Source organism: Sylvia atricapilla, chromosome 3, assembly GCF_009819655.1.
Source record: "Sylvia atricapilla isolate bSylAtr1 chromosome 3, bSylAtr1.pri, whole genome shotgun sequence".
Lineage (NCBI taxonomy): Eukaryota > Metazoa > Chordata > Aves > Passeriformes > Sylviidae > Sylvia > Sylvia atricapilla.
This window is the reverse complement of record NC_089142.1, coordinates 23,011,588-23,025,615: the sequence shown is the minus strand read 5'-3', so window position 1 is coordinate 23,025,615 and position 14,028 is coordinate 23,011,588. Positions and strand designations below refer to the sequence as shown.

Sequence of the window (14,028 nt, the reverse complement as noted above, 5' to 3'; positions counted from 1 at the left end):
TAGGTCACCACTCACTAAATCATTAAGTTTTCATGAAAACAAAGATGAGAGCTTTCCATTCCAAGTTACTGAAAGTTTGCTTCTGACTTTGGCAAATTCTCAAGCAGTTTTATTTTCATAGCAACACCAAAAAATGCTTCAGATTCACATAATTCAAAAACTTATGATTTGCAATATTATTCTTAGCTGAAATACTTCAGAATGTGTGGTTCGATTGAGAAAAAAGGGGTATCTAGAAGTTTTCAAATGTGCAGTTACAAAAGAGTTAGTTCAAAGGGTCTGAAAACATGCTATTTGATCAGTTATTATTTAAGATCTCTCACCTATCCAGCTAGCACACTGAATGATCATGTGGTATTTGTACTTGAATAATTTACCTTGAAAATGTAAATGGATAGCTATGCAGATTAAACATCTGACAGTAAATTTGGTATTTTTACAACATCCATCTTTAAAAATAACATTTTAAGTTTTTCTTGGAAGGAAAAAACACTTCACCCTAAATTATGTCCACATTACAAGTCAAAAGGCAGAAGTAAATAGCTTCTTGAAATGCTGATGTACATCTTCCAAAAGAAAATCATCACTGCCCAAAAGTAACACCATGTTTGTAAAGTACTACTAATTTTCCAGATTGACAGATTATTTTAATTATCCAATTTGAACTATTTCATCAGTGAAAATTATGAAATATTACCTGATGGTAGGATTGATTACATTTAAAGGATTTAGTTATGTAGCATCAATAAAAAGAGAAGGTTATTTTTTTAGATGAAATTTTTCTTACTAATTTCTTACTGAATTCCTCATTCTGGCTAGGTAAGGCTTCTTTTTTCTCTTATCTAGTTAACCATTTGGGCAAAAAGATGGCAAAACTATGCCATTGACACAACATGAAATAAGACAATAATGCTCATACAGGATATGATTCAATGATTTAACCAGGTGAAGAAATATTTTTTTAAAAAAGTCCAAAGCACTGTTTTATTTCAGTTAAATAAGTAAATAAGTAAATAAATAAATAAATACAGGTAATACATATTTATGGGCGAAGTTGGACCCAGTCTCTGTGATAGAGATAAGCACAGTTCTAAAAATATTTAAAATAGCAATTTTCCAGGTAAGCAGATACTATAAAATCAAACAAACTTTTGATTTGTAGATCTGAAGTTCATCTCTAGTTCTTTCTCACGTATCTCCCTTAGTAACTTCAAAACTTTGTCTAAATAACAGCTCAATAAAATGAGTGAAAACAGAACCAAGGTTTGATCCATTAACATCTACAGGGAAAACTAATCCTCGGAACAAATTAATTCAACTTCGTGGTATTACATGAGGGATACAGATCCCGTGATGACTCTACAAGGTAGACCATAAGACAGAAGAACATTTCCAATCAGTACTGGTCTATGAAGAGCATAGGTAGACATTTTCACCATGCGTTTGTTCACAGAAGTGCAGGGCATAAAATGGGCAATGAAATTTTAGGACACTTGTCGGAATACTGATTATCCAATACTGCCTTATCTACATAGACAGAAGACTATTTTGTAGTACTTATCTCTATCTTTAGCCATCTTAGTACTTATTTGAAGCTTTTTCTCAAGGAAAAATGCAGCTTTCATGTTTGATCACCCGGTTATGAAAAAGTAACTTGTGACAATTACATTATGACATGTTTAATGGTCCATACAAAGCTAAGTGTAGGACCTGCTGGCTGGAATGAGTCTGTGGAGATGTTCTTCTTCAAACCCACTCAAATATGTTCCTCTTAATGCAGCCAAGGATGCTGTTAGTCTTCTTTTGTCACAAAGGAACATTACTTGATCCTTAAAGTGACCAAAGATGAAAAGTCTCTATTCCAATTGAAATTAATCACCAAGAACTTCTGAAACACCTGAACTCCAGATAACTGCATATATATCATATAAGACAAGCTTCATACTGGCAAGTGCCAGACATCTTGAAAAAAAAAAGGCAGCAGTTTATTTTCCACCCAAAAGTAAATTTTAAATTATTTATAAGAAAGAGGAAACCAAGAAATTTAGTTATTCAACAAACCCTTTTCTGTATAAGACGAAGAGCTATTTCCATATACATTTCAAAATCTATGTTTTATAGTGCTGGAAACATGAGGAAAGCTGAGAAACTGTCATCTGCAATGTCAAATTGAGTGGTTAATCTCTATTATTACAGTGAGCAGTTGAGATGGTTTAAGCCTGGGCTGACAGATAAGTTCCCCACCTACTGACTACTATTTCTATTTTACATTTTTTCACACTTGCAGTGAAATACCTAAGAATTTCCCTTATTTTTTACCAATGCTGAACACAATACATATTTCAGAACACAACAGAAATGTATTATATCAGGACATAAAAAGTTCAATCTGAATATGAGTTGGCTAATGCTATGCAGAAATTAATCTGTCCAAAAATAATGCATGAGACATGAGTTTCTCACCCATGAGATAAGGACCTTGGACCTTTCTAAAATAGATAATGAGGTTCAACACAGGAATACTTTGGTTAAATTAAGCACTGAAAAACTGTAACTAACTAACAGATCTTCACACAGAAAAATTTCATCTAATTGAACTAACTCTAATTAAGCCTGAAAAAATTGGCACCATTTCATGTAACATGGACACAAACATGATTGCCATTTCAGCTACACAAACTAAATTTAATTTATTGTGTAATAAAGTTAAAAAGCATTTCTTACCCATTCATAAGAAACAATCCAACAGCCACGAGCAATTCCCAGCAAAACATTCAAGGTAGGACGAGGACTCCCAGTAACTACGTGACTTGTTGTTTCACACACTTCATTTGAGAACAAAAAGTCTCCAAGTTTTTTCACGACTTGAATGACTATATTTTGCTCCCTAAGTAGAAGAAAAGGTAAAAAAGCCCATGCAACATTGAATAGAGAAAGGCAGAATTACAAAAGCATATACACAAATTAATTCAAATTTACCTCATTTCATTCCCCACTAAACATTTTTTATTCTTTTGTCACTAAGCCTCCTACCCAGTTGCTAGCCCTTAATTCATTAGCTTCTCCACAGTCCTACCAGACCCTCTTCCATTATCACATAAACACATCTATTTGCACATCAAAGCCCTTTAGCCCCCCACATCTATCTTGTCTGTTTAAATAAAAGCTTTTGATGCAGAATTATCTGTTATGTTGCTAGTGTGCAATGCCCAACACAACAGAGCCTAATCCTTTGTTTCTTTTGTAGTACTATAAAAAATATTACCAAGAAATGTAAACATTTAGACACAGTACGCTTAACAGTTTTTCATTAGGAATCACCAAATTTTCAGCATCTGAATAATGCTGTGTCTAAATTTAGAGAGAACTCCTAAAGTTCTACTTGGCTTGCTACCCACACATCTATGCCAACGTTTCAATTAAAAATTCACTTATCCTTAAATACAACTATAATGAAATTTATAAAATTAGATCTAAATTCCAGAATGGCCATCTGTAACTGGAATTCTAATTTGAGCTCTTTACATAGCTGCACAGAAGCATATAAATATATAATTATGAAAACAGGAAGACCTTGGTATCACTACAGAAAAGCTTTTGCATGGTAACAATTTACTGCTTTTATTAATGATTATTTTTACAATTATAAATGATCCTTAAAGATCTGTAAATTCTGGTGGCCTCTCTGCTTGCCACACTAACTTGGGAATGTCCATGCAGCACAAGACAAAGCAAATAGGCACAACCTTGAACACAGTCACACCTATCACAGTAGTGATCCTTAAAGGCAAAACTTGTGAGTTAATCACAGATACAATGCAAGTGCACTCAGAACATTTCCAGAAGCCTCTGGGGTTGCTTCATTCTCACTACATTTAACTCCAAAGAAAGGAAGTCTGTTAAAACTACCAAAATATCCCAGGTAAAACAAACATTACTTAGCAGAATCCCAACAAAACTGCAAAAAAATTCTTCAAAAAATTGGAGCAATCTACTTTTAAAGATGTTTACAACAAAAAAATGAATAGTGAAAACAGTGCAGCAAATTAATCTCACAATTAAAAGGAGATATTGTATGCTGAGATACCTAAAATAATCCTATGACTAACCCTCTCTCCAGTATGAATTCTGGCCTTGGCTATATAGCTTTGATTGTCACTAGAATTCTTAGTATTCCTTTTTCATTTTCTGAGCTTTAGCTTGATATAGCCTACAAGTGAATGTTCTTGCAACACTGCAACCCAAAGGGGCTGGCTCTGCCCAGATTGGATGCTCCATGCTTTACCTGAACCTTTTCTAAGTTCTTCCTTTGTCTACAGAAAATTCCTTACAACAAGAAGAAAAATTTGTGTTGTACAAGTCTTGAATCAAGGACGTCTTACAAACCGCAGTGAAAACTCACTAGTTTACATTTGAGACAGCTGCAAAAACTGGTGGATGAAAATTTACTGAATTACAGCAAAATTTCACTGAATTTTTAAGTCATAAAATTCAGTGTGAATCAGTGTGGTTGTGAATCAGTGAGCAGCATTTAATATAATCTCAGAACCCAATGCTATGAAACCATTGAACTCATGCATCTTAAAATGTAAATTCTAATGAACCACTTTTGAGGCTGTAGCTACTGGGTAGAATTGGCTTTTGACCACTGGGCTGTGTTTTGGAGGACCGTTTTCTGTTCTTTAGTTGTTTCAGAAGCAATCTTTTCCCCTTCACCCACTTACAAGCTGATGAATGCCTACAATTGTAGTCAGCCAAAAGTAGTCTTGATGAAAAGGTTCTGAAGAAAAGCAATCGTTATCCCCAGACAATTTAATTTAATGAAATAATAATTGGGTAGTGGGAAAAGTCAACATATAAGAACATGAAAGCAATAATATATTAATGACCTCTTTAAACAAAAATAAATTTCCCCAGCTCAGCCAATATTTATTCTTCTCTTTCAGGCAGACCACAGCATCTGTTCTCCCCTACTATCTGCACTGTAGTGATGATCTTTACCTCCTCCACAGAGATTGCACATTGCATGACTTGTGAGGCTCATTTTATAGTCCTGGTGCTACTAGCATCCAATCATATTAAAGAGAAGAAAAATATTAATTCTGTTTTATGTTTCTGACATATATAAGTACACTTGTTAATAGCTATTGACAACCTTTTACAAAAAACTTCTGAAAGCATAGCCACTAAGTGCTGTTTCTGAGTATTTATTTCCATGTAACTGTCAACATTTAGTTACATCAAACCTGAAACAGAGTTTTGAGTAGTATAAACATCTTGAGTTTTGAAAAAGAATTCAAAAACTGTAAGCAAGTGTAGTATAAAATATGGAATCATGTTTTTGTTGGATGTTCCTTACACTTTAAGACTTTTAAGAGAATGATAAGAGCATGCCAGAAAAATTATTAACTCTCCCCCAAAATATGCAGTGGCAGCTGCTTCTAATGTTTTGAATCTAAGTTACTAAAAAATCTACAACTGATATTTATTCTGCAACTATTCATATGAAAAAACCCCCATTTTAAACTGATGTTTCAGATTATGACTTTTTAAATAGAAATAATTAAAATGTAGGGCAAAAAGGCTGTGTTGGGTTGAAGTATTTACTACATACAACTACTATTCACATTTCCCTCAGAAAAATTCAAAACTTGCTTAAGATTTTAGTTTTATTGCTCTGAAGCCCTGTTGAACTCACCTATGGAGCTACTTCAGTCTCCACAACAGCAATAAAAACGTACATTTACAGTGCAAATAACAACGACATAGCAAGTTTCTAGCTACAATACAGAATGAAATAAAGTGCAGAGCCCAAAGATAAATTTCATTTTCTATAGGCATAAAAAACTTATCCACATTCAAATTTAAATAGTGGGCTGAATAAAGAGTCAAAATGCTTAATACTTACTCAGAAGACATACTTGTCATGACTAGTGTCCTTGTTGGCTAGAGAAATGAAAGAAACAAGAAAAAAAATCAAAAATCTGAAAAAAACTCTCCTTTGAAAAAAGCCCTTAAATTAGAAAATGTTATGTTAAAAGGTGCAAACTACTTCATAACTATAATATCACTTGGGGAAGAGTGATTAACTTTATATCTATACTAATTAACACATATAATAGAAATACTAAACTTTGGGGACATGGAAGGAAAACCCTTCAATCATGTTTTACATCAAAGCATACCATATAACAGAAGACAGGAATGTAAGCTTTTTTTAGTAAAAGCAAAATGCAAAGGATTTCAAGCCTGAGATGGCACAGAAATAAGGACAGTATTGGTCTACTGAATTTTCATAAACGCAGTTTAACCACAACGAAGAAAACCTGTAATTTAAAATTCCAGTTTCTTCCAAAAGAAAGGTAGAAATGCTTCAGAAAAAAGAAATACAATTTAATGATTTTGTTTATATTTTGATAGTGCATTGGGGGGGGGGCGGGGGCGGGGGGGTGTCAGCAAAACTCCAGTATTTTATGTCGAGGTTAAGTAAACATTCTTTCACTCTTCTAGTGAAAGTATTTTCTAGTGAATAAAAAGTTGTCCAAGTAATCTTACACACAAAGTATACTCAAAGAATACAGCAAACCTAAAATCAGCAATTCTGAGACACTTTAAAAAGCACTCCTCCCTTCTGCAATACTCCCCATAGCTTATGTGAGAAGCAGGAATGTTTGCCCCACATGGACTTTAAATAAGCTTGGGAAGAATTATTATTACAGAGGTCAGAAGAGGAGGAAGTTCATCACCTGTGACCATGAAAGCCTTCAGTATGCACAAAGGCAGGGATGAACAGGAATTTTAGCAGTATCAGAGAAATACATAACTACACAGAACATAGTCATCAAAAAACATATGTAAGAAGAAGTTTGGATCGTCTTAGCTAAGAATTACTTGTAGCTAAATAAACATGCACAAATATATAGATACAAACATTTTAATTTTGTAGAAAAAGGAGACTGAATTTTATACAATGATTAAAAAAAAACTCATTCTAATTTTCAAAATCAGTATATATTTTCGAATTATTTCTCCATATAGCTACTGCTCTAAATGAAATATTAACTCCCACTTCTGCCTCCCTATATATTACCATAACCACAAGTGGTAAGCTCCTAAAGTCTCTGCTAAAATTCGTTTTATTTTGAGTAATGTACTGAGCTAAGAGTACACAAATATTTTGAATTGGGAGCACAGGCAAAAAAAAAAAAATAAATTTCAGGGCAACTCATTTTAACCACAAATGAATCAAAGAACAGAAGAGAGAAATCTGATGCAATTCCATCTGACCTCTGTTATCAATACAGAACAGTTCTCTGTTGAACAACCAAGTAATCTGTCACATTTAAGGAAAGAGTTGGAATTACTCATGTAGACTGTTAGACTAATAGAATGTAGAATAATAATGTGCACCATGACTTCATTATATGAATGCTCTTTGCATAAATAGAACATAATTTAGATACCATTGACAAGGTCGATTAAAGATAACACAAGTTGTAGTAATTTCAACATACACATGGTAATTTCCTTCTGTGTACATTTAAAACCCACAAAATTTAGATACTACTTAAGACTTCAGAAGTAAGGCAATGCAGCATACTCAATAATTTTTAAAATTCATGATGATTGTGCACTCAGACCACACTATGTAAGCTCTACAATACTTCAAACTGACTATGTGTACAGTGTGAAAATATAACCCCAAGTATCAATTAAACAGAATAAATCTTCAAAAGAAAAAAAGGACAGAACTTTTGCATTGAAATATTTGAAAGAAATTCTATGCAATATTTTTGGAAATAAAAGTTTCCAAATTCTAGCTTGTTGCCAGCAATACTTACTGATGATGTCTTACTCTACTTGTAGCCTGACAGCTGAAAAGAATATGCACTTATCTTAATCAAATTTGGTTCTATTCTTAGCCAAAAGAATTTCTACTGCATTACTTCCAACTCCAAACAAGCAGCCACATTTAATTGCTCTTGGAAGTTCCAACTCAATTCTACACTGGCGTTTTATATGTAAAGAATTTGAGCAAAAATAAATACAATGCAATAATATGCATGAAATATATCTATCATAACATTAATACATTAGTATTAAGTTACATACATTCAAAATGTGAGAATAAACACTCCAAAAAGACATCTAATAACACACTGAGTAAGGGTTCTTGTGGTAAAAGGACTGCACATTACTGCACAGGTTATGTCAGATGATTAAAATCAGATGTGAGGCCACATTGTTATGAGTATATGCCTCATACTGTCTTATTACACACTGTAGGATCTCCATAAACTCATGAGCATTAGAGGATTCTGGGTTGTAACAGCCTGGGAAGGCAAAAAACAAGGCTTAAAAACAAGGTTTCGCTTTGCTCTGTCCAGTCTTTCTGGGTGGAAAAACTCATCTACGTCAAATGTGTATGTTTCAGCATGGTCATGACACTCTCCAATACTCCCTGAAGCCAGTCCTCATTGCCATCACAGTCAAAGGTCCTTGTCTAAAAATCTGGAGTTAAATCCACACAGAGCAACTGCACTAGGTTCTTGAGAGTGTTTGTCTAGCATTAGCTCTAAAGTTGATCCTGATGTGTCAGTTCAGAATGTGCAGAAAAATATCCTTCCTCGCAATTTTTTATAAATGTTTTGAAAGTATTACTAATCATACCACTACTTTTGCCAAAATTGGGTTAAATAGAAGCCATACTATAAACCAAGGCCAGCGCAGCATGAGATACTACAGCTGCTTCTTCACTTCAGAGCAGAAATGTTTGTTAGCAATTCCTTAATACTTTGTCTATAGGTGAGTAAAAATACTGGATTCACACAAATCAGGAAATCTACAGCCTGTCCTGACCTTAACCTGCAAGGTCGCCTTTTGAATTGCAGCTTTTATGTTACAACACATCATGTACAAGATGATGCAGTGAATATTCTGAACAAATGTCTTCTCAGGGCACTTAGAAGTAGTTCAAAGACTGAAGAATGCAGAAGGGTGAACACAAAATGTAGAAATTGGAAATAAATTTAATTTTTTCAAGCTATTATTTCATTTGCATTCAGAACTGCATATTTTTGCAAGTTAAAGGTCATTTGCTAAGCAGACAATATTTTGTTTTATTGCTTCAGTAAGACAAGCAGTTCTCTTTAATTACAGTTACAAAGTGGAAAACTTAGCCAAACTATGTTCTAATTTTCAGTTCTACATTTTTCAAGTTAATTGCTTTCTCCCCTAGCCCCTAATACCCAATTTTTCTTCTGTGCTTTTTGTGTCTGTTTTATTTTACGTGTTGTTTTTATTGAAAAAAAAAAAAAAGAAAAAAAAAAAGAGCATTTACTTTTCTGACCAGCAAAAAGACATCTGGTGAGCATCATTAGGAGTTCTAATGCCTGTTTATAGCAAGATTATTATTAATAGAACACTGGAAAAGGTGGTGTTAAGTTAACTGTTCCTTTTATTTACCATTAATCTCTGAATACCGAAGAGTTATATCCATACTCTGAATCAGAGCACACGCTTATTTCTGAATTATTTTTGAGGTCTGGAATACAGACTTCATTATAAATGACAGCTTCAGCTTTCCTTTATATATTTCTTAGAAGCACTAAGTACTTCATTATTGTCTGCCAACAAGTTTTTCTAAGTCATCTGTAATGTAGAACATTCATTTCAGTAGCTAGAAGGAAACAGTATTTCTGAATCTCTCCAGTACTTATGAGTGATACTTCTATATGGTTAACCGACACCACAAAAGAGGTATCCAACATCAAAATGTATTCTTTTTCTCTTCTACATTTGAGCTGGTGTTTCTTGGAGCTGAAGGACAAGAAGAAAAAAAGTCCTGTTTTGTACAACCTGCTTTGCAAGAAGGTGAACTCAAACTTTGCTTCAATAAGCATGAGTAATGAGCTCTTTTTCATAAGTGACAAATGAATGAAAATGAGACCATAAAATCTTTTTCCAGACTAGTTCTCAAGAATAAAGTGTATTCATGGAAAGAACTAATTTGATAGGAGTAGATTTGGATTTGTTACTGGTTAAATTCCAACCTATGTATATTAGATCTCATTTGTCTTAGTCTCAAGAACCCAGGTCTCAAATATTTTTCAAGAAACCATTTCAACTAAAGCACTTTTAAACTGCATATTACTTAGTCCAAATGCTCCTCTTGTGCCTTAAGAGTTGACTAAAGTTCTGAAAGAAATAAGCCTCAGAGTAGCCTCAAACTCAGATACATGTTTTAGTGGAATGAAATGATCTTCAACTTCAGGACTCAACAAGACATCCTAGTTTGTTTGGCTGATATACATGGGATAAAAAACTTTTGGAGGGTGGGAGGCAGGCAGGAAAAAAACAGTGCATGTGTGAGCAAGAAAGTTTAAGGAAGAGTATATTATACTATCTGTTTTATGATCTTCAAATCCCTTTCTTCTCTGGCTATTCTAGGTCCATCAGACGTTTTTGAAATTTGTTTAGTACCCTTATACTCAATTTTGATCTTTACAACTGCATTTCAGAAGCAATAATCTTCAGTCTTATTAGTATACAAACCAAAAGACAGCTGTATGTAGCATAGGAATATTAAAAAATCAGGTTAATTTCACTCTGCTTGTATTTAAGAATGAGGACCCAAAACCTTAAGGCTTTTAGAAACAATTTATAAGTAGTACTACATTAATTTATTCAAGTAATTGTGGTTCATAGCTGAAAATAATCGTTAATTGTAATGAATGATTACTATTCAGTACTTTTAAACAGCAATTATTCAAAGCTGTAATTTACTTTCTGGCTGGCCTTTCTCTTATCAGTCCTTTGATACTGATAGTTTTCAAGTTTTCTCTGGCTGCAAAAGTCAGTTTCAACTGTAATTTCCTCACCAAATGGTACTTCTGCTTTGGTCCTAGAAAGATGTGAAAAAACAAGCCCATCCTAACCAAATCCAGTATTGCCATGTGGAAAAATGAAAAAATAAAGTAGTCTATTAGAAGACAGAAAAATTAGATGATATGACAGGCGCCTGGGAATAATTTTTCCTTCACTGCCAAATGCAAGAAAATAATGAGATATCTTGTAACTGAAGACATAGGAACCCCTAGAACTTCTGTTGAAAGATAAAAGAGAATGAATAGCTTTGGACTTTTCAGGCTAGCAGTGTCAGAGTTCACAACTTTCTGATATTTTCAGTTTTCTATATGCAACTAATCATAGCTAACCAGTATGTTTAAGAAAAATAAAAAATTCCAACCATAGGGATGCAAAATTGTAGCAAAGGATAGCTTTCCCAGCGTTCTGCAACTTTGAAGGACAGGTTTACCTTTCTGCGATCATTAGCAAGACTGAAGAGGGACTTTTTTCATTAGGATAGTCAAAAATGAAGGGGAGAGATGTTCCTTCCCGGTCGTTTGACTGCAACCAAAAAACTTTTTCACCAATCAGCATGACATTACTATTATTATTTCTACAAGCACAGGCAGTAGTGATTTTCACCCCAATGGAAAGCCCAAGCCTTTCTAGCAGGTACAAATTAGTAACTGACTTCCGGGTCCGCATCACTCAAGAAAAGCAGCAGCCCAGTTCTTTACTGTATTTCACTAGGAAAGTTTCATGTCTTTACCTCATTATGTGAAACCCGAGGAAACCGCAAAACCATAGAATATCCTTGGTTGGAAGGCACCCACGAGGATCATCTAAGTCTAACTCCTGTACCTGCACAGGACATCCTAAGAGTCACACTGTGTGCCTGAGTGTTTGAACACTTCTCAAACTCTGTCAGGCTGGTGCTGTGACCACTGCGCTGGGGAGTCTGTTCCAGTACCTGACCATCCTCTGGGTGAAGAACCTTTTTCTAGTATCAGAAAGAGACAGCAGGATTACCAGTGTGACAGAACCTCAGGAAGTGGAATGCTAAGAGGAAGAGAAAGCTACTTTATAGTTTAGATTCTAACATGATTAGATTCTAAGATGAAAGCTCAGGTGAAGGAACAGTAGTTGTTCACCCTCCAAAAAGTCACAAGACAGGAAAAAGAGGAACTAGGGCTATGTTACACAGAAAATTTGTATAGGCAAGCAGAAACATTTTAAAGACAACACTAAGGCACAAATTAATTCTGTTATTAGTACCAAATAATGTCCAATGTATACTCACTTCTCAAAAGATCTGTGAAAAAGTCATGCACAGTTAACCTTTCTCTGATGAAATTTTAGGCTATATGAACTTCTCCCCACACCAATCCCAGCCTCAATAAGATTAAGAAAACTAATTTTTACCCTTCTACAAATAATTCTAAAAAAAAATCAACTATTATATAGAATGAATCTGTTTCATCTTGTTCAAACAAAAAAATTGATTATGCTTTCATAATGATCCAGTGAAGTGAATGATGCCTCCAGACAGCTGACTTTATAAGTCTACCTCTATGGCCTTACTTTGAGATAAAAAAAAAAAAAAAAAAAAAAAAAAAAAGCCACAAGGGTAGTGGGCAACAGTAGAGTAGCTTCAGTAAAATTAATTGCTTGATACTTAAGACCATGTCAGCATTCAATTTGTGGTAATGATCATTTCCACCCTTCACAGAAGGTTCATTAGAAATTAATGTTTGCCTCAGCTACTTCATTGGAGACATCACTGGCTCATTAACTCTACTCACAATGAGCCATTGAGTGGAAGAACTGAGGCACAGAGAAACATCTCCATTGTGCAGGCTGCTGTAGATATGGAACCACTTTAAGAGGGAAAGAACCATTTTGCTTCACCCCAACTGTTACATGTGGGTTTGCACAACTGTTCGCAGTGTGAGGTTAATTTGGATAGTTGAAGTCTTTTGGAGACTGACAACTATGCAACAATGAGTGGGATTTGAGATGAAGATGTCTGCAGTCCAAAAGACTCAAGCCAGGATTTATGTTAACTTTGTGTTAAGAAACAAGATTTTAAACTTCAGTAAATACTTTGCTGACAAGATTTTAACCCACTCGTTGATGATAATCAACAACCCGACTTAAAGTTTTGCAGCCTTCTAGGCCATATGGTAAACAACTGGACAATATTTACCTCACACTTTAAAGTGCAACAGCAATATTAGGAAGGGTAGAATAATAATTTTTTTAAAACCTAATCCATTTTTTTTTTTAGTATCTCAAAGGATTAAGAATTAATCAGACTTCCAGACAAATCTTTGAAACTACAAAAGATTTTTGTAGTGCATATGTAATGTGTTGCAAGACTTTTTCCTATTTGACTGATTACATATTTATATTTCTGTTCCACACAGATTTGTTTGTAAGCTCATAATTCAATTCTACAAAGATCACACCAATAATCTATCAAATGTTTAATTTCAATGCAGAAAAGGATGGAGATATTTGTTAAATTATTAAAAAAATATTAATGAAGACATGTCAAATGCTGATGGATTTTGTTCAGACTGATTCTCAACAATTTTCAAGAGCTGCAAGACTGTAATTTAGAAAGGCAACCCATTAGCAAAACGATTTCCAGCCTGTAGAGACAGGCAAGATACCAACAGGTTTACATAGGGAAAAGGATCTGGGTCATCAGCACAGAAAACCTGTTCATCTGCACATATTCCCGGGGATGAAGTTGCCCATAGGGACCCCTTGAGCACAAACACAGGTTGATGACAAGGAGTGGGAGCCAGGACTGCATATGCAGCCATTCATATCCAAAAGCAACTGCTCAAGAAAATTTAGGGAAATATCTTTAAGGTGATGCTGCCTGTATTACATGTCCTCCTGCTGGCCAGCCTTCCCTGGACACACAAGAAGCTACATTGCAGCCATAAAAACAAGGACCTGCCATGTACCTGCCTCGGTTCAGCTGCTCTCATCATCAAGGGAAAAATACATTCGTGGGGAAAGAGTTTCTGCAGTGGGAATAGATTAAAACTAGTGTCATGAGGAGGGATTAAGAAATCAGTTTCCTGGGATCTTATATTCTGATTAATTAGAGCACTATCTCAACAAAAGATAAGGGCTCCATTTAAGGAGGCAATCACCAAACTAATT

At 34.5% G+C, this 14,028-nt stretch overlaps 1 protein-coding gene across 1 annotated transcript in view; it reads right to left on the bottom strand.

The window, feature by feature from the left end:
* MCPH1 (microcephalin 1) overlaps positions 1-14,028 on the bottom strand; it is a 123,805-nt gene that overhangs the window by 81,619 nt on the left and 28,158 nt on the right. Inside the window, exons 10-11 of the mRNA XM_066314907.1 lie at positions 5,909-5,946; positions 2,725-2,887 (exon numbers count right to left, since the gene is read on the bottom strand). Coding sequence (XP_066171004.1) covers positions 2,725-2,887; positions 5,909-5,946 — 201 coding nt within the window. The remainder of the gene's footprint in view (positions 1-2,724; positions 2,888-5,908; positions 5,947-14,028) is intronic.